This window comes from Corvus hawaiiensis, chromosome 5 (genome assembly GCF_020740725.1).
Source record: "Corvus hawaiiensis isolate bCorHaw1 chromosome 5, bCorHaw1.pri.cur, whole genome shotgun sequence".
NCBI classification, from domain to species: Eukaryota; Metazoa; Chordata; class Aves; order Passeriformes; family Corvidae; genus Corvus; species Corvus hawaiiensis.
In genome coordinates this window covers 2,632,885-2,650,915 of record NC_063217.1, presented here as the reverse complement: position 1 = coordinate 2,650,915, position 18,031 = coordinate 2,632,885, and the positions used below count along the sequence as shown (strand labels likewise).

The window sequence follows — 18,031 nt, the reverse complement described above, 5'->3', positions numbered from 1 at the left end:
GGGAAAGTGTTGGGGTGCCAGCACGTCCCTCTCACACCCTCATGCCCTCTCACACATCCCACACCGGCTGTTGCTACAGTCAGTCTTGTGTCACCTCAAACAAAGCAGCTCCCCACACACCCACTTCCCCAGCTGCTCCCCGGCTTCCCCCTGCTCTGCACTCCGGGAAGGTGCTCCAGCCTCTGGCAGTGTGAGCTCACGGCCCCAGCCCTGTAGGGCTTTCCTGCGGGATGGGACCCCCGGGCTTGGGCCTCCCCTATGGGTCTGGGCGCCGCAGCCAGCCCAGGACAGGCAGGATGACCAAGGAGGGGGCATCTGTCCAGCCACCCAACTGCCACCCCTGGAAAAGGGCTGCCAAGGACAAACCATTCCTGGCTGTTTCCCTCCCTTGCCCTTCGGAGCTGGCTGCCCCGGCCCCGGGGTGAGCAGAGGGCTGGCTGGGGTCGGGGTGGCCAAACCCCGGGAGTGGGGGCTCAGCTGGCAGCCCCTCGCGGCCCCAGGAGCGGCCGGGCAGCTCCCGCGGCTCCGTCCCGGGGGGCCGGGGCCGGCCCTGGAGCCGAGCCCAGCCGGGGCGGGGGCTGGAGCCGGCCTCATCCCGGGGCGGCGGGCCGGGGGCGCGGGCCCGTCCGGGCCGTCCCGGCGGCGGGGCCGGGGCCGCTCGGCGCGGGCCGGGGCGGCGGGGCGGCCCCGGACACGGGCACGGCGCGGGGCGGGCCGGGGCGGAGCGCGGCGGCACGGACCGAAATTGCTCGGCTCGGCACTGCAGGATACGATACGGCACTGCACGGCTCGGCACGGCTCGGTTCGGCACTGCACAGCTTGGTACGGCTCGGTTCGGCTCGGTTTGGCACACGTTTCTGCTCAGTACGGCTCGGCTCGTTTCGGCACGGCTCGGCACGGCCAGCCGGCACCCCAGAGATACCGCGCGGGGCCCGGGAGCGGCTGTCCCGGCAGCGGCGGGGGCTGCGCCTTGCGGGGCCGGGGCGCCTCGGGGGTGTCGCGGGTGCGGGGTGGGTGCGGCGATGCCGCCCCAAAACCCCGGTGGTGGGAGCGTGTCCGTGCCGTGCCCGTGGGCGCTGCGTGTACCGTGGTGCGGGAGGTGCCGTGGGCCGTGTCCGTGCCCCGCGGGCAGCGTGAGCGGGGCGGGCAGCGCGGGTGTCCCGCGGGAAGGGGAGCCCGGCGGACCCGGCGGGGTTGTGAGTGCCGCCTCGGGGCTGTACCGCACCCCAAAGCGTGTGGGCTGCGGGCCGAGCTGCGGGTTACAAAGTCCGGTGGAGAGTCAGGATTTCCATGAAGACCGGACTTGCTGTAGCTCATGGAAGAGAGGATGGATGGAGGGATGTGGGGCGGGAGGGCTGGCGGTGATGGAAGGGATGATTCTTCGCTGCTGGCTGTTCGCCTTCCCAGCTGCTCTCAGAGGAGCCCGCAGCTGAGCTGGTCCCGTCTCCAGCAGGTCCAGGAAGGCTGGTTCCCTGCTCCGGGATGCCTGGGACCCCAGCCCTACCAGCAGCCCCCCAGCCCCGCTGCCCGCCCCTCAGCCCGTGGTGATGGCTGATGTTTGCGCATTCCTCCGAGGTCTTTCCCTCCTGCCGGCAGCTGGTTCCTCCCAGGGCTGCCTCTCCCGAGCCCGGGGCAGCTCAGAGCAGATTGGGCAGACCCGAGGGCCCTGCCGTGTCTTGGGGAGGCTGGGTGGGGGTAGGAGCTGTGCCGTAACCTGCCCTGGCTTAGGGGGTGACAGCAGGATATGGGGATATCAGGTAGCCCAAAGGGGCTGGACCCGGAGCTGTCAGGGAAGGGAAGTGCAGCCCCAGCCCCACACAAAGCTCTGCCCCGCTGACACCCCGAGATCCGGAGTGTCCTTTCCGCAGCAGGGTCCCTGTCCCTGCATGGAATGGGGTCACACAGAGGGTGGCAGGGGTAGGCACCCTGCCTTCGGACAGCGAGGGGCAGCGAGATCCCAGCCACGGGAGGTTGTGGTTTTGGGAGTGACAGTAAGCCTGCCAGGGAATCCAGATTCCCATGTGACCCTGGGCTGCTTCCTGGTGCTTCTGGGACCAGTTTGTGGAATCCTGTGCCCTTCCAGACCTTGCTTACCCCGGAGCTCTGACCCATGGCAGGTCCCCTCCTGAGCGGGGTGGGGGTATCAGGGCTCCCCTGCTTCGTGCACATGCACTACTGACACTCCAGGGCTGCCGGGAAGTGGGAAAAGTGGAGCAGGCCCATCCAGGCAGCCGGATTGCGAAAGGGCCAGCGCTGGGCTGCGTGTGATGGGGCCCTGGGGAGAAGGGGAGGGATGGAGCCCTGAAACCATGGGACTCACCAGACCTTCTCCTGCCCCGACTGCTGGGGATGTGACCCCATGCTCTCAGGGATGTCCTGGCATGGGACATCAACAGAGAGTGACTGTGTCACCCCGTAACCTTCCCAAGGAAGGATAAACAGAGCGAGCTTCCTCTCCCTTATGCTGGCGGGTTTCCCAGGTCCTCGGTCTCTTGTGCTGCTCTTCTCCAAGTCCTCCCAGTTGTCAGTGCCTGGGATGCTCCATGTCCCCGTGGGTGTGTCCAAGGCTGCTGCTGAGTGAGCATGTCCCTGTGAGGCCTCTGTGGCCTGGCCCTTTCCTGCTGCCGTGGTTTGGGATGTCATCCCTGTGCTGCAGGGATGCCCCGTGCTGATCAAATACACGGACTCACCCGAGGACCTGCTTCACCAGGAGCTGCCCCTTCCCGAGGTCTGTTGGATGTTCACCGGGATTTTGGTGGGGCAGACTGAGGTCCCGCTGTGTGCCCAGTGAGTGCTGAAGGACACACCTGATTTGAACAGTCCTGAGCCCCAGGCACCCCCATCAGCACAGCCGAGGAGCTCTGGGAGGGGCAGGCCCCGTGCAAGACACTTGGGAGAGCAGAACAATGGTGGGGACAGTGCCTGGCCATCAGGGCTGCAGGCCCTGTCAGGGTGACTCTGTCCAGGGGGACTCAGCATCCCCCATCACCCACTGGGACAAGCAGAGCCAGTGGGCTGGCATGAGAGCAGTTTGAGCAGTGCCATGTGGGGCTGTCCCCTGTCCTGAAGGGTCCTTTCACCCGTGCCAACCCCAGCAGCGCAGGACTGAGGCTGAGGACTGGAGAGAGCCCCAAGATTTTGGGTCCGCAGGACTCTCGGACACCCCACCACCAGCGCCAGCTGCACTGAGGGCTGGGATGTGGCTCAGGGCCCCGTGCACACCCGGCTGGGACATTCCTGAGGTTTCCTGGGCAGTGGCAAGAACCTGGGCTGCTTCCCGACTCCCACGCCCAGCACTCGCTCCAGCCAGCCCGTCCTCCAGAGCCCTTTACCCTTGCAGTGGAGTTCTGCTGAACCTCTGTGCCCTTGTGCCAGGGCAGCACATCCAGAGTGGCACAAGCCCTGGTCCAAGAGGAGACTGTCCCTGGCTGGAGCTGACAGCAGGACAGTCGGGATGCTGGGGTGGGCTCCCCATCCAGAGCAGCAGGCAGGGCTGGAGCGGAGCAAAGCAAAGCCTGCCAGTGGAGCAAGCAGTCGGGCAGCAGGAGAGGAGCAAACGCACGGCTTGTGCCTCAGAGAACGGAAAAAGTGATGTGGACAATGAGAGCCCTGTTAGCCTGACTGCCTGGGACACGGACACGGAGCGTGTTCGGAGAGGGAGGTGGTACAGGAACGGGGAAGGAGCCGTGCTGTGCTGCAGGGAGCTCACATGGCAGCTGGCCTGGGGAAGGGCTTTGGCCCCACAGAGCTCAGCAGGGAATGTCACTGGGAAACTCTGAGGTGAGTGGCAGAGCTGAGGTGGCAGGGCAGAGGAAGCGCAGTGGGGATGAGGGATGCTGGAGCGGAGCTGAACCAGGACCTGGGAGCAAGGATTACAGAGCCTGGAGGTCACGCTGCTGAGGCTTGCAGGGGAATTGATGATTTGCTGCACAAAGCCCAAGCACTTTCTCAGGTGCCGTGTTCTGGTCTCTGGTCCTATGTGTTTTGTTCCTCAATGCACAGGTTTAAATTTTCCTTGTAGTCAAGGATATAGGCTGCACGACACTGCTTTACCAGGCTGTCCCTATTCCCATCTCTGTTTCCCCCCATTTCTGTCTCTTCAGTCTGTACTAGGAGAGTACTTTTCTCCTCCTCCTGGCACAGTTTTGCTTTGAAAAGCATGTGATCCTCACCAGAAAGCCCACAGAGTGGTGACTTCCCCATGTAACCACATTTTAGTTCCAGCAGGTGACCGGTTTTAATCCACTTAGCAGAAAGTGCACTGATTTTGTTGAGTGCTAATTATTCATTAAAAGGTGGTGCAAGATGAATCGAATGCCTTCCAGTCTCAACCTGCTATATCAACACAGTTACTCCAATTAACAGGACCTGTGATCTCATAAAAGGCCATTCCCGCTTCCTGACGCGGGCTATTTCTGCCGGACCGTGGAGATTGGCATTAATTGTGCCGATGTCCTTCAGGGTTGTACTGACCCCGTTGCGAAACTGCCCAGTTCCACAGCAGAGCATCCTGCTCACTCAGGAGTGCTGGGGAAGCTCCAGTCCTTGTGCACTCCAGCTTTCCCTAAGGAAACACTCTCCAAGGTGTGTTACAGTTAGCACTGAGAGGGCTCACATTTGTGTGTCAGGACAGCTCTGAGGGTTTACAGCCCTTCCTCTGGGCAGGGCGATGTGGAATAAGAAGTTTTGTTACTGCTGTGAGATGGCAAACTCATCCCTTCGCTGCTTCCCAGGCGGTGTGGAGGTGAGGATGGAGCATTCCCATCCCAAGCCCAGAGACTTGGTCCCCTTTTCTAAGCCGCTGGCAGGGCTGGAGTGGCCCATGCACCCGCCTTCCCTTCCTGCTGGCTGGGTAAAAGGTTCAGCAGAGCGTTTCTCTGCTGCCTGCCCACAAACATGCATCCTGCTGGGCTCTGCTGTTCTCACAGTGCCAGAGCAGGCAGCTGAGGCACCGGGAGCCCAGAGCTGGCTCCCACCACCCCCAGGGCTCCAGGCTGCCTGGGCTATATCCCCACCAGCTCTGTGGCGTCCCCTGTGTCCCAGTTGTGACAGAGGAGAGAGCCAGACCCACACTGACATGATTGCCCCGAGGGATTCGATGTGCTTCATAGAATTATAGGGTTGGAAAAGACCTCCAGGGTCATCAAATCCAGCCTGTGACCAATCCCCACCTTGTCAACCAGACCAGAGCACTGAGTGCCATGTCCAGTCATTCCCACCACTGTGTCTGGTGTAGAACTGGACCAGCAGTGCTGGTCTTTGTTACTCCTCACTCCCTTGCTGAGCATCTCTGCAGGCACCAGGCTCATCCCGAGGCTCTCGCTGCTCCTGGTGGCACCTCCGATGTGATGTGTGCCCAAAGGGGCCGGCAGGCAGCAGGGCTGGGCCCTGTGGGGCTTCTGTTGGTGTGATGGGTGTGGAAAAAGGGCTGGCATTGGGCACCATCCTGATTCATCCTTGTCTTGGCCCAGGAGACATTCCCAGAGGCTGGAGTGTGGACCAGGTCCTCACCCTCTGGAAAAGTGAACCAAGCAGGGATGGGGCTGATTCCTCTGTGAAAACCCTGCCCTGGAGGCTGGTGGGGAGGTGGAGCAGCTGTGCCACCCCCAGCTCTGCATGGGGTTTGAATTTGTTTCCCTTCCTCTGTGACACTGCAGCTAAACTTGGGAATTTAAAATCACCCCGGGAAAGCCAGACCTTGTTCTTTTTAATGTTTCCTGATGGCGAGCATGGTCTGTGTGAGTGCATTGGGCAGGATCTGTGCTCAGGGTGGTTGTGGAGCACAGAGATGTCTTGCTGTGGGGCTATCCTGTAGGGGTTTTGGGGTCTGTTTTCCCACCTTGGAAGAGACCAGCAGGGACAGTGGCATGAGGCTGCAGTGGACAGGGAGGTGGGCAGGTGGCCATGCTGGTGCTCATGCGTGAGCATCAGTCAGAACTTGTCAACACCAAGCAGAAATGCTGCTCCTGAGCTCCAGGATCCATGGGAATAGCACACTGAGAAGGGAGGGCGGCTCACAGAGAAGGGTTTTCACTATTGTTTGCCATGGGACTGGTGCAGGAATACCACATCTCCCTCAGGTATTCAGGGAGCCACAAATATCGTTGGAGGAATGGAGGAACGCAGCACAGAGGAATGTGAATGCTCTGGCTGCCTCGCTCCTCACAGAGGGCAGGAGCGTGGGCTGGAATCCCCTCAGCCAGCAGCCATTCCCTGCTCCTGCTGGATCGAGCTCCTGGCCAGTCCAGCAGGGCTTTCCCTGTGCCCTGAGCCTGTTCCAGCTCCCTCGGCTCTGGCAGCAGATCCCCCTCCTTCCCTTCACCTCTCTGGGGGTGACGCACACCCCTGTGCCCGTCTGCCCTCACTGCCCTTCAGATGTGACCGGGCAGCGCAGTGGGGGCTCAGTAGGGGCTGTTGGTAGAGGGGGACTGGGAACAGGGGCACTCTGGGCAGGTCCCTGACAGACCCGAGGGGGCAGGGCTGGTGCAGGGGCTGCGTGTGGGGAAAATTGGGCTGGCTCTGGCCAGGACAAGGCACGTGGCTGTGCTGGTGCTGGGCAGGGGGTTTAACCAGCACAGGGCTGGGCAGGGAGGCTGGATGGGGGGGCTGATGTTCCAGTCCTGCATGCCCTGACCCTGTCTGCCCCTGCAGAGCCACGCTGCCATGGGAGGCTGCGGCACATGGGCATGGCCGGAGCTGCTGGTGCTGCTGGGCAGCGCATGGCTGTGGGTGGGCAGTGCCCAGCCCACTCCCCCGGGCCCCACGCAGGCCCCTGGGCCCCAGCTGAGGTTCCGCCTGGCCGGTTACCCCCGCAAGCACAACGAGGGCCGCATCGAGGTCTTCTACAACGATGAATGGGGCACCATCTGCGACGACGACTTCACGCTGGGCAACGCGCACGTGCTGTGCCGGCACCTCGGCTTCGTGGCTGCCACCGGCTGGGCCCACAGCGCCAAGTACGGCAAAGGAGTTGGTAAGAGAGGGGTGGTGGGCACAGCATCCCCCTGGCACAGCCCCCCACACTGCCGGGACTGGGGTGGGTGCCCTGACAGGTTTGCAAGGGGCAGGTTCTGTGTTTGCAGAGTGTCTGGCAGTGAGTGTGTGCACATGTGGGCACATGTGGGAGCTTTCTGTCTGTCAGAGCAGCCCCTTGGGGAGGTGGAGACCACCCAGGGCTTTACTCTTGGCATTTCACTGGCCTCAGCTTTGTGCTACAGCTCCTGCTGCAACCTGTGTGGTCCCTGGCCATGCTCCGTGGGCGCCTTCCCTGTTCCCAAGGGATGCTTGGCTCCCCCTCACCCCCAGCTGTGTCTGGCAGGGCGGATCTGGCTGGACAATGTGAACTGTGCCGGAAGCGAGAGGAGCATCGGGGACTGCAAACACCGGGGCTGGGGGAACAGCGACTGCAGCCATGAGGAAGATGCGGGAGTCGTCTGCAAGGATGAACGCATTCCAGGCTTCAAGGACTCCAACGTCATTGAGGTGAGGAAGCTGCTGGCCAGCGTGGGCAGCTGGTGATGTCCAGGATCCCACAGAGCACCCTGGGTATGGGGCAGTGTGGGAATTCTCCCTGGGGGTGCAGGAAAGCAGTAGTGGCTTTCCTGGCTGTGCTCCCCAGAGCTGCACCTGGGGACTAAAGGGGACAAGGGGCACTGGGTACACTGGATGGGATTTGGTCCTTGGCTGCCCAGGGCCATCAAATGTGGCCAGCAAGGATGCAGGACTGGCTATTCCTGTGCCCTGCCTGTGACTAGGGACCCCTCTCCGGCATCCTTGGAGATTCCCTGGGGGTGGGCTGGCAGGAGAAGGGGTGATGGGATGTGATGTGAGCTGGGGCTGACCTGATCCCTGCAGACCGAGCAGAGCCATGTGGAGGAGGTCCGGCTGCGGCCGGTGGTGTCCGGAGGGCGACGGCAGCTGCCGGTGACAGAGGGCATCGTGGAGGTGCGCTACAAGGACAGCTGGGCACAGATCTGCGACCAGGGCTGGGACAGCCACAACAGCCGCGTCATCTGCGGCATGATGGGCTTCCCGGCGGAGAAGAAGGTCAACAGGAACTTCTACAAGTGAGTGAGGCCGGCAAGGAGCCCACAGGGGTGGGGTGTCAGAGCAGAGCCAGGGGCACGGGGCTGGGGGTGGTGCCAGGGGCATGAGATAGTGCTGGGGGGACAGCAGAGGCTGTGCTGTTGGGTGGTGTGGCTCCTAAAATCCCTCCCACCCTACTGCTCGCCAGTCTGAGCCCCAGCTGGCTATCTGGACACTCAGTAACCAAGCTGAGGGGCTGTGGGGTGGTTGGGGGGCCTATCCCCCTACCACACACACTACAGCAAAGGCCACTCCAAGGCAAGCGCTTTTGCTCCCTGGCAGTGGTGCAATGTCATTTCCCTCTGGCTCCCCATCCCAAGGGAGGTTTGCAGCCATCAGGGGATGCTCCAGCCACACCATGGCTTGAGCAAGGGGCTCGGACAGGCCATGCCTGGCATTGTGTGTGCCCTGAGCAGGCAGCTCCGGTGTTGCTCTGCAGGCAGCCGAAGCGAGCAGCCAGGATGAAGGGCCGCAGCCCGAGACCAGGCAGCAGGTAAGGGGCCAGGGTGCCCCATCTGCTGAGCTGTGGCAGAGCTGGGCTGTCCGGCCCCGCCAGTCTCTACCGTCAGAATGGATCCTGCCACAAACGGATCCGGATGGAGCAGACTGAGGGCCTGGGCTGCGCTGGCCCAGTAGGACAAACCCTACCCCAGGGGACCTGCCTGTGCATGCTGGGGTCCCCCATTCCCCACAAGAGATGATCTCTCTCCCAGGCCAGTCATGCTCCAGCCTTGTCCTGCACACCAGGCAGGAGTCCTGGCACCCCAGGAGGGGAGCAGGAGGCCTCGGAGCAGAGCCGTCTCTCCTGGCGGATGGGGAGGGAGGGCTGTGGAAATGGGCTGCTTTCTTCAGAAAGCAGCGGTGGGGACACTGGAAAGGCTGTGCACCCCTCCATTCCCTGCAGGATGGGCTGGCATGGGCACCAGAGCCCATGCTCAGCAGTGCTGATGGGCACAGCATGGCAGGTCCTGCCCTGAGTGCCACATCTGCGTGGGGTCTCTTGCATCCTCTGCCCACTCACTCTTGCTGCCTTTCTGCCAGACCCAGGGGATGGTCTGGCTGCCTTTTCCCTCCCTCTGCTGAATCCTGCTGCTGGATTTGTTGGTGGATACAGTGAGCCAGAGCCCATCCTCTCTGGGCTGTGCCATGGCACCTCTTTCCTGAGCCCGCTGCCCCCAGCACGGGGCCTTGCCCCAGTCCCACCACCTTCCCTGGTGCTGAATGTGCCCTACACCCACTGCGAGCTCTTCATTGTGACACTCACAGGTCTGTGTTCCCAGCAGTCATCCTTGCCAGCTCCTGCAGCTGGCGATGGGAATTCAGGTGGGGTCATCCCCTGGGTTTCCTCAACCCTCACCTGCAGGTCCTGTTTGCTACAATGTGCTGTTTTCTGCCTGGTTTGGTGCTGACTGCCCCTTTCACAGTGAGCAGGTCCTTCCCCTGCTGCACTGGGGGAAATATTTTGTGTCTCCATGAGGCTGCAGTCCTGTCCCTCTGCCCAGAGCAGGAACTGGCTCCTGAGAGCCACACTCTGTTTTGTAGGGGCTGATCAATTTGGGGCTGCACAGCCACAGTCATATGTGGGCACAATATCCAGGCTGAAAGGGGAGTCCTGGTCCAATTCCCTGTGTGGAGCAGAGCCAGCTGTGGGTTAACCCAGGACTTCATCCAGCTGGCTTTTGAAACCTTCCAAGGATGGCAATTCTGCAGCCCCGTGGTCTCTGCTCCAGTATGGAACAGCCCTCACAGGCAAAAGGTTTTCCTTACCCTGAGCCTGAACGTTGCATTGTCAATCACGCCTCTTTTCTCTTGTGCTCTTCCCTCCCTGCTGGAAGAGCCAGGATCCTCACAGCTCCCACCTCAGCCCTGGCTGGAGCAGTCCCACACCCCCCTCTCCTCCCACACCGCCGTCTTGCTGCTCTCTCTGGCGCTGGCACCACATAGATGACATCTTCTTTTCCTGGGGACCCAGATCCAGATGCTGGATCCAGATGTGGTTTCCTGAGTGGGGATGGTTTAACCAGATGGCACTGATGCCCTCTGGCTGTCTGAATCCCAGCCCCGTGCTGTGTCCTGGGGCTCGCTGCACTGTGCAGGCTGATAGCAACCTGTGCTGACCTGCAGGACAGTGGCCAAGCTTGGTTTTGCCTGGTCCCTGGGGCTGTCAGTCCCCTGCCCTCCTTTGGGCCACTCTGCTCTTCACTCCTTGCAGGCTCTGGGGTTTTGGCTCTGCTCAGCATCTTCCTCCCCGAGGGAAACAAAGCATTTGAGGATGTTGGGATTGCACCTACGCCTTGTGTGTGCTGAGCCTCAGGCAGCTTCCCTTCACGGCTCAGCCTGTGCCAGGGCTGCTCCGTTTGCTGGCAGTGGGTTCTTGCCAGCCTGCAGCGAGTCCCACCATGCCCCATGGCCCCAGGGCGAGCGCCCCAGGGTCGCCTGTGCTGCTTGCTTGGTGCTGTTTGCTGGGTGTCCTGCTCCTTGGGGACATGGCACAGTGGTGGCATCTGGTGTCTGGATGAGGACACGGACACACCTCACCCACACCTGACTGATCAAATGGTGGCCTCCGGTGTTTGATCTTTTGCTGTGTGACAAGGCAGAGCAGGATGTGGCTGCATCCAGCAGTTTCCTGGTGGGATGCATGCAGGAAACTGCATCATTGCCGAGGAGTGTGGCTGTGTCACACTGCTGGCGGCAGATGATGCTGTTGCACCCCTGTGTGACACGAAGGGGATGCACATGAGTCTTCCTGGGGGCCAAGGTGCCCAGTTCAGCCTCCAGTGAAGCCAGGGCAGGCTGTGCTCTCTGTGTGACTGCTGCAGGCAGAGGTGACAGCCTGAGGATCTGGGCTCCGTGATGGTTGTTTTCTGTTTTCCAGGCTGGCCTCTAAATCTCAGCCTAAACAAAAGTGCAGGGAGGACGTAGGGCCCAAGAAGAGGTAAATGGCTCCAGTGGCGAGCCAGAGACAGGAGCCTCGTGCAGTCCCACCAGAGCTGTGCGTGTCCCCACGTGCGTCCCCATGCTGCTGGGGGTATGGGACAGGCAGTTGGCGAGGGGTGGACACCTGGCAGGCACCGTGTGTCACCCCAGGGACAGGGCAAGGGGCACGGCCAGCGTGTGCAGCCACAGGCAGGGTGGTTGGTGACACCTCCGCTGCCACTGGCCACCCTGGCCGTGGCTCAGGGCTCCTCTCCCCTCACAGGCTCTTCACGGAGCGGCAGCAGCCCAACTACCGCCTGCACTCGGTGTCCTGCATGGGGACAGAGGTGCACCTGTCCATGTGCTCCTTCGAGTTCTACCAGGGCAACTCCTCTGCCGCTTGCGGGGCCGGCATGCCCGCCGTGGTCAGCTGCGTGCCCGGGCCCCTCTTCGCCACTGGCAATGCCCACAAGAAGAAACAGCGCCAGCAGCAGCAGGGCCAGGTGAGCCCCACAGGGAGGGGGACAAGTCCTGTGGTGCCCCACAGCCGGGTTCTGTCCCCTGGGCTGTGTGAGTGTGTGGGCTCCTGGGTGACTGGCTCTGGAGCAGGAGGTGGGGACGGTGTCCTGTGCCTGCATATCCCAGGAGTCGTGACCAGCGCTGCGTTGTGACATTCCACACTGTCCCACACCTGTCCCCGCTCCCACAGGCCCGGATCCGGCTGAAGGGAGGCGCGAGGGTCGGTGAGGGCCGTGTCGAGGTGCTCAAGAGCAGCGAGTGGGGCACAATCTGTGATGACCGCTGGAACCTGCAGTCGGCCAGCGTCGTGTGCCGCGAGCTGGGCTTCGGCAGCGCCAAGGAGGCCCTCACCGGGGCACGCATGGGCCAAGGTGAGGCTGCCAGGGCAGAGGAGCCAGGCATCCCCTCCTGAGGCTGTGGATGAGGCACTTGTCCAGGCTCTGCTGGGCTGGGGTGTCCCGTGGGCACTGGGCTGCTGGATGCACGTGGAGCATCCCAATGGGACCATGGCTACTCGACCACACTGCCCCAGGCAGCAGCTGTGAACGCTGGAGTGTCCAGCTCCCTCAGGCCTGCTGAGAAGAGAGGGCAGCCTTAGGGACAGGGTGGTGCTGGGCATCCCTGTGTCACAGGGCCCTGAGTCCTGCTGTCCCCCGGCAGGGACGGGTCCCATCCACCTGAATGAGGTGCAGTGCCGAGGCACCGAGAAGTCGCTCTGGAACTGCCCCTTCAGGAACATCACACAGGAGGACTGCAAACACACGGAGGATGCAGCTGTTCGCTGCAACATCCCCTACATGGGCTACGAGAACCTGGTGCGCACCACGGGGGGCTGCCGGCTCCATGGGGCTCCCAGCAGCGGGGCCTCAGAGTGGGGTGCTGGGAGAGGCCCATGGGATTCATGGGACCCTCATCTCTCCTCCTCTGCACCCCACATATTACCCTCTGCTCTGGGGCAAGGGCTGCCCTGGGAGCTCAGGGCTTTTGTGGGTGGGAGTCCCTGTGAGGAGGGGGTGGAGGGGAGGCTGTGGGGGCTCTGGGTGCTCTGTGGGTGATGCTCTGTAAGGGGAGGTGTGAGGCAGCTGCTCCCTGCTGCTTTTCCTGCCTGTGCCCGCTCCCCATCAGAAACACCAGAAAAAAAATCACTGTGGGCCAACCAAGAGAGATTTTTTTACCTGTGATGAAACAAGCAAACGGAGCAGCTTGTTCTTGTTTGCCCTGGCCCAGTGTTTCATCCGCTTTGAGCTTTTTTAATGATCTTTTAACTCTCTCACACCTGTCATTTCTGAAATGACACCATTTCAAAATGAACTGTTTTCCCTGCGCTGGTGAGGCAATTCCCAAACTCACAAGCAAATTCTTGTCCCCAAATCCACCAGTTTTGGCAAGTTCCCTGCTGACTAAAGTTGTGCTTGGCTCTGCTCAGTTCCTGGCTTCCCCTTCCCCCTGTGCAGGCACCGCAGCACAGCCCTGGCTGTGCCGGGACAGGGGCTGGGGACAGTCCGGTGGTCCAGGGGGAGCATCACCTGTGATGGTGATGATGCTGCCACTGCCTTTTTCCGCAGATTCGGCTGAGCGGGGGCCGGAGCCGCTTCGAGGGGCGGGTCGAGGTGGCGGTGGGGGCTGGCGACGGGGACCAGCCCCGCTGGGGTCTGGTCTGCGGCGAAGGCTGGGGTACGCTCGAGGCGATGGTGGCCTGTCGCCAGCTGGGTCTGGGATTCGCTAACCACGGCTTACAAGTAGGTGCCAGCACCAGCTTGGCCAGGGCAGCAGCAGCCACCACCACTGCTCACGGGGCTGGGGACAGGGACGGATAGGGCTGGGGATGGGGCAGAAGGTGGCACAGCGTGGGGTGCCCGCTCACGGCCCCAGGGCTTCCCCACAGATCCGCCTGGCCGGCGGGAGGACGGAGTTTGAGGGCCGCGTGGAGGTGAAGCGAGGCAGTAAGTGGGGCACGGTCTGCAGCGATGGCTGGACCACCAAGGAGGCCATGGTGGCCTGTCGTCAGCTCGGCCTGGGCTACTCCCTGCATGCCGTGACGGTAGGTGCCAGCGGGGAGGGCCCCGGTGACGCTCTGGCGAGCACAGGCACCGGCCGGCGCTTCCCAAATGACCATGGGGCTGCATGGGGACAGATGGGTACAGAGGGACATGGCCACTCCATGTCATAGGACAGGACCTTTGTGGGCAGCCAAGGGCATGGGCAGCTGTGGTGGGGGGCTGGCTGCAGCCTGGGCATGAGTGAACCAGGGCAATCCAGCCACCAGCCCTGCCACCCAGCCTGCCTCGCCCCCTCCCCAGGAGACGTGGTACTGGGACGCCAGCAACGTGACAGAGATGGTCATGAGTGGCGTGAAGTGCGCTGGCCATGAGATGTCCCTGAGCCACTGCCAGCACCACGGCGCCAGCGTGAGCTGCAGGAACACGGGCACCCGCTTTGCTGCGGGCGTCATCTGCTCCGAGAGTGAGTGGCCACAGGGGCTGCGGGCAACAGGGGCTGCAGGGGGGCTGTCTGTGGGTGGGGGTTCTGCAGGGAGGGGGTCTGTGAGCAGTGGGGTCTGCAGGCATGGGCTCTGCAACTGGTGGTGTCCGTGGGCAGTGGGTTCTGGGCAGTGGGGCCTGTGGGTGGTGGGGTGTGCAGACAACAGTGCTGTGCGGCCAGGGGCTGTGGTCAGTGGGGTTTGCAGATGGAGAGGCCGCAGGGTCAGCCAATGCCCAGCCAATGAGAGGGCACATGTCCCCCCTGCTGGGCGCTGCTCCGTCCCCTCCACTCGCCCCATCCCTGCCAAGCAAAGGGCCTGTCCCTGAGCAGTTGCCTGTCCCCAGCTGCATCCGACCTGCTGCTGCATGCGCCGCTGGTGCAGGAGACGGCGTACATCGAGGACCGGCCGCTGCACATGCTGTACTGTGCCGCCGAGGAGAACTGCCTGGCCAGCTCGGCCCGCCTGGCCAACTGGCCCTACGGACACCGCCGCCTGCTCCGCTTCTCCTCCCAGATCCACAACCGCGGCCGCGCCGACTTCCGCCCCAAGGCCGGCCGCCACTCCTGGGTCTGGCACGAGTGCCACCGGTGCGTGTGTGGCACAAACAGGGACAGGCATGTGGGCAGGGGACAGATGGGGCTGGGGGTCAGAGTGGGAAGAGGGTGATGGTGCTGCATTGGGCTGGGTGAGGGTGACACTGGGTGAGGAGGGTGCTGGGCAGGGGTGACGTTGAAAGAGGGTGACACTGTGCAAGTATGACACTGAGTGAGCATGACACTGGATAAAGTCACCCCAAGACATTGATGAAGGTGACACCGGGTGAGGGTGACACTTGCTGAGGCAGAATCTGCTGCCGAGGCTCCGACTTTGCCTGGTTTGTCTTAGGGATGAGCAGTGTTGGAGCTGGGGTTTCCAGGAGGGCACGGATGGGGCTGCAAGCCCTCTGCTTGCCTGGGCCATGTGACTGGGGACAGTTTTGTCCCCTCCCAGGGCTCTGCCCAACCTCACAGTGCCACGGCCTCAGAGCAAGGGCTGCGGAGACATTCCTGGTGGCGAGGGGCCGGGCAGGTGGCAGGGGGCTGATGCAGGGCAAGGCAGTCTGCAGCTGGTGCTGGCTCCCTCCCACAGGCACTACCACAGCATGGACATCTTCACCCACTATGACATCCTGACCCCCAACGGCACCAAGGTGGCTGAGGGACACAAGGCCAGCTTCTGCCTGGAGGACACTGAGTGCGAGGAAGGTGGGCGATGCGGGGCCCCGCAGTACCGGCCCTGCCCGTGTCCCTATGATGGGGCCAGGCTGGGACGAGCTGCGTCTCCTCCTGCCTGCAGACGTGGCCAAGAGGTACGAGTGTGCCAACTTTGGGGAGCAGGGCATCACTGTGGGCTGCTGGGACCTCTACCGGCACGACATCGACTGCCAGTGGATCGACATCACTGACGTCAAGCCAGGCAACTACATCCTGCAGGTGCTGCACCTGACCCTCCCCAGCCCCTCCTGCTGCCCCCACCCTCTGTCCCTGCACCCCAGCTCTCCATACACCCCAGCCATGCATCCCTCTTTCCCACTGGAGCTTGGTGGGGCTGGTGGGTGTGCTGGCATGGGACAGTGACTGTCCTCATGCCTGCAGACATGCAGGGCTGCTCAGACATGCTGCCACATGGGTTTTCCAGCTCTGCACTGCCCATGGGCACGTGGTGCACAGGGACAAGGCCACTGCACCAAAGAGCCAGCCACTGGCTCCTTGGAGCCCTCTAGCACAGCTGGGGAGACACATCCTGTGGGGCTGGGGAAGGGCTGCAGGCCTCACTGTCAGTGCCTCACAGGTCGTGATCAACCCCAACTTCGAGGTGGCAGAAAGTGACTTCACCAACAATGCCATGAAATGCAACTGCAAGTATGACGGGCACCGCATCTGGGTGCACAGCTGCCACATCGGTAAGTGACAGAGCTGCAGGAAGCCGTGGGGATGAGTGAGGATGGGCTGGCGTGAGGTGCTGGGGTCCTGGGGGCAGCTGTGGTGGGAGGTGCTGGCAGGGCAGGGGATGCACAGCACGGGAGCCAACAGCCCCTGACCTCTGCCCGCAGGAGATGCACTCAGCGAGGAGGCCAACAAGCGGTTTGAGCAGTACCCAGGTCAGCTCAACAACCAGATTTCATAGGGCCCTGGCCCCGGGGAGACAGGCATCTCCCTCCCTCACCCTGTACGGGTGAGAGGAAGCCACTGGGGGACCGGCGGGGAGGCCTCATGTCCAGCGCTGCTGCCATCGTGTCCTGCCGGGGACTGCCCAGGACTCACCACCGGCTGCCCTTCCCCACCTCGGGGGGGCTGGTGCTAGAGGCACCGACACCTGCACCTCCCAGCCTGGGGCTGCCATCCCAACCACTGGCCAGAAGACCGTGCCCACATCCCCTGGGCTGCGGCACACGGGTACGGTCCGGGAGGTCCTGCACCCCCCACCGCTCTATCCCTCCCATCCCAGCTGCACCCCATCTCCCACTTCCCCCTTCAGCCCTAGTTCCTCACCCCACAGCTCATCCCCTCAGCTGGCCCCAGGACCCACCACCCACACAGGCCCTGGGAGCCCCTGGTCCCCTGGGGATGGTGCAGGTGTCTCTGCCCACAAGCGCTGCCCAGGGATGGCTCCTACCCCATCTCTCAGTTGTAATTTTATTTCCTCTATAAAGTTGTAAGTTCTATTTCCCACTGGCTGCTGGCACGTCTCTGGCTTGGGATGAGAAGCCTGGAAGGAGCAGGTGACACAGTTCATGCTGCGGGGCTGGTCACCACGCTCCGGCACAGTGTGGGAGCATCCCCTGGCCCCTGCACTGCCTCATCCACACAGCCCTGGCCCCACACAGCCCTGGCCCCACACCACCCACCAGCAGCAGCCCCATGGCACCGCGTCATGGGGGTAACTCTGGAGCCAGGATGTGGTGAAGAGCTGGTGCCCCCGCACCAGATCCAGGGCGAATGTTATCGAGCAGAAATCCCATCCTGCGTCTGTGACCCTTGGGCATTGGGGTCCACGCAGCTGTGACCCACAAGAACTGAGGTCACACAGCAGAGAGGGGCTGCCTCGACTCCTGTGGGAGCACAGCCCGGCAGGATCTGGGACTGGGCAGGGACACTCGGATGTGACACAAGGGCTGAGAGAGGGACAGCCCAGCCCTCACCCCTCAGCTGGGTGCTCTGACCCCACCAGCCCCTTCCCCATTCCGGGGACCCCGGGCGCTGCCCCCAGCCTGGGAGGAGGAGGGGGCAGGCCTTGGCTCAGCCCTGGAACGCGCTGCGGTCGGCGCAGCCGGAGCAGCTATGCCAGACACGCCGCGATTTCCCCCGAGCCGGCGGCGCTGGCCGGAGCAGCGAATTCCTCCGGCGGTGCCGGGGCTGCTGAAAGGAAGCCTGTTCTCAGGGCAGGGCGAGCGCGGGGGGAGCAGGGGCAGAGCCGCCCCTCACCACAGCACCGCCGAGGAACTGTGCTTCTTTATCTCCCAAAAGCAACAGGCCGGGGCTCGGGAGCTCCGTCACGGGCACGGCCTGGCCCGACAGCCGCATTCCTCCGCCGCGCTGGGCCCGACGCGGCTGCTCCCGGCTGCCCTCGCCTCAGAGCCCCTGCTCCCGCTCCAGCAGCGGCGGCTCTTCCAGGAAGGCAAGGAACAGCCGGAGCTGCTCCTTCCCCGAAGGCCGTCGGCCGCCAGCTGCAGAGCACAGGGACGGCCCCAGCCGTCCCCAGGGGCCGGGTGTGTGTGGGAGCGGAGCTCCAGCACTGACAGCGAGCTGGGGGCGGGACAGGCAGAGCTCCCGCCCCGGCTCCGGCTCCCATCCTCAGCCCTCCGGGACATCAGGGGCAGGAGATGCTGCCCCAGACATCACAAGTCCAGCACTGACGCCAATTTCACCATGGCCTGGAAAGCTGCTGCACGGGAGGGGATGTGGACACAGGGCTTGGAGCAGTCGCAGAGCTCACAGCAGAAGGGATGTGACCAGAGGGACACGGCACACCGGCACTGCTGCACTC

General features: G+C 63.1%; 1 protein-coding gene across 3 annotated transcripts; it reads left to right on the top strand.

Annotated features, from left to right (window-relative positions):
* Window positions 1-692: 692 nt before the first annotated feature.
* Window positions 693-16,716, top strand: LOXL3 (lysyl oxidase like 3). 3 transcript variants are annotated; one of them, XM_048304148.1, is made up of 15 exons: window positions 693-822; window positions 6,652-6,973; window positions 7,319-7,482; window positions 7,855-8,066; window positions 10,964-11,023; window positions 11,288-11,507; window positions 11,714-11,894; window positions 12,184-12,338; window positions 13,089-13,262; window positions 13,824-13,986; window positions 14,349-14,592; window positions 15,134-15,249; window positions 15,341-15,477; window positions 15,836-15,947; window positions 16,098-16,716. In XM_048304148.1, the coding sequence occupies exons 2-15, from the start codon at window positions 6,664-6,666 to the stop codon at window positions 16,169-16,171; spliced, it is 2,322 nt and encodes a 773-aa protein (XP_048160105.1). In that variant the 5' UTR covers window positions 693-822; window positions 6,652-6,663; the 3' UTR covers window positions 16,172-16,716. The 3 variants fall into 3 exon arrangements, with proteins under 3 accessions (XP_048160105.1, XP_048160103.1, XP_048160104.1); XM_048304146.1 differs by lacking the exon at window positions 13,089-13,262 and adding an exon at window positions 13,409-13,564 and having other exon boundaries at window positions 703-822; XM_048304147.1 differs by lacking the exon at window positions 10,964-11,023 and having other exon boundaries at window positions 704-822.
* Window positions 16,717-18,031: the final 1,315 nt, after the last annotated feature.

What these genes read in the sequence shown, in the direction of transcription:
- LOXL3 (XM_048304148.1), top strand. Translation starts at nt 6,664, where the DNA reads ATGGGAGGCTGCGGCACATGGGCATGGCCGGAGCTGCTGGTGCTGCTG. An exon ending in GACGTAGGGCCCAAGAAGAG is followed by an intron (nt 11,024 to 11,287) that starts GTAAATGGCTCC and finishes CTCCCCTCACAG; the next exon opens with GCTCTTCACGGAGCGGCAGC. An exon ending in TCGCTAACCACGGCTTACAA is followed by an intron (nt 13,263 to 13,823) that starts GTAGGTGCCAGC and finishes CCCCCTCCCCAG; the next exon opens with GAGACGTGGTACTGGGACGC.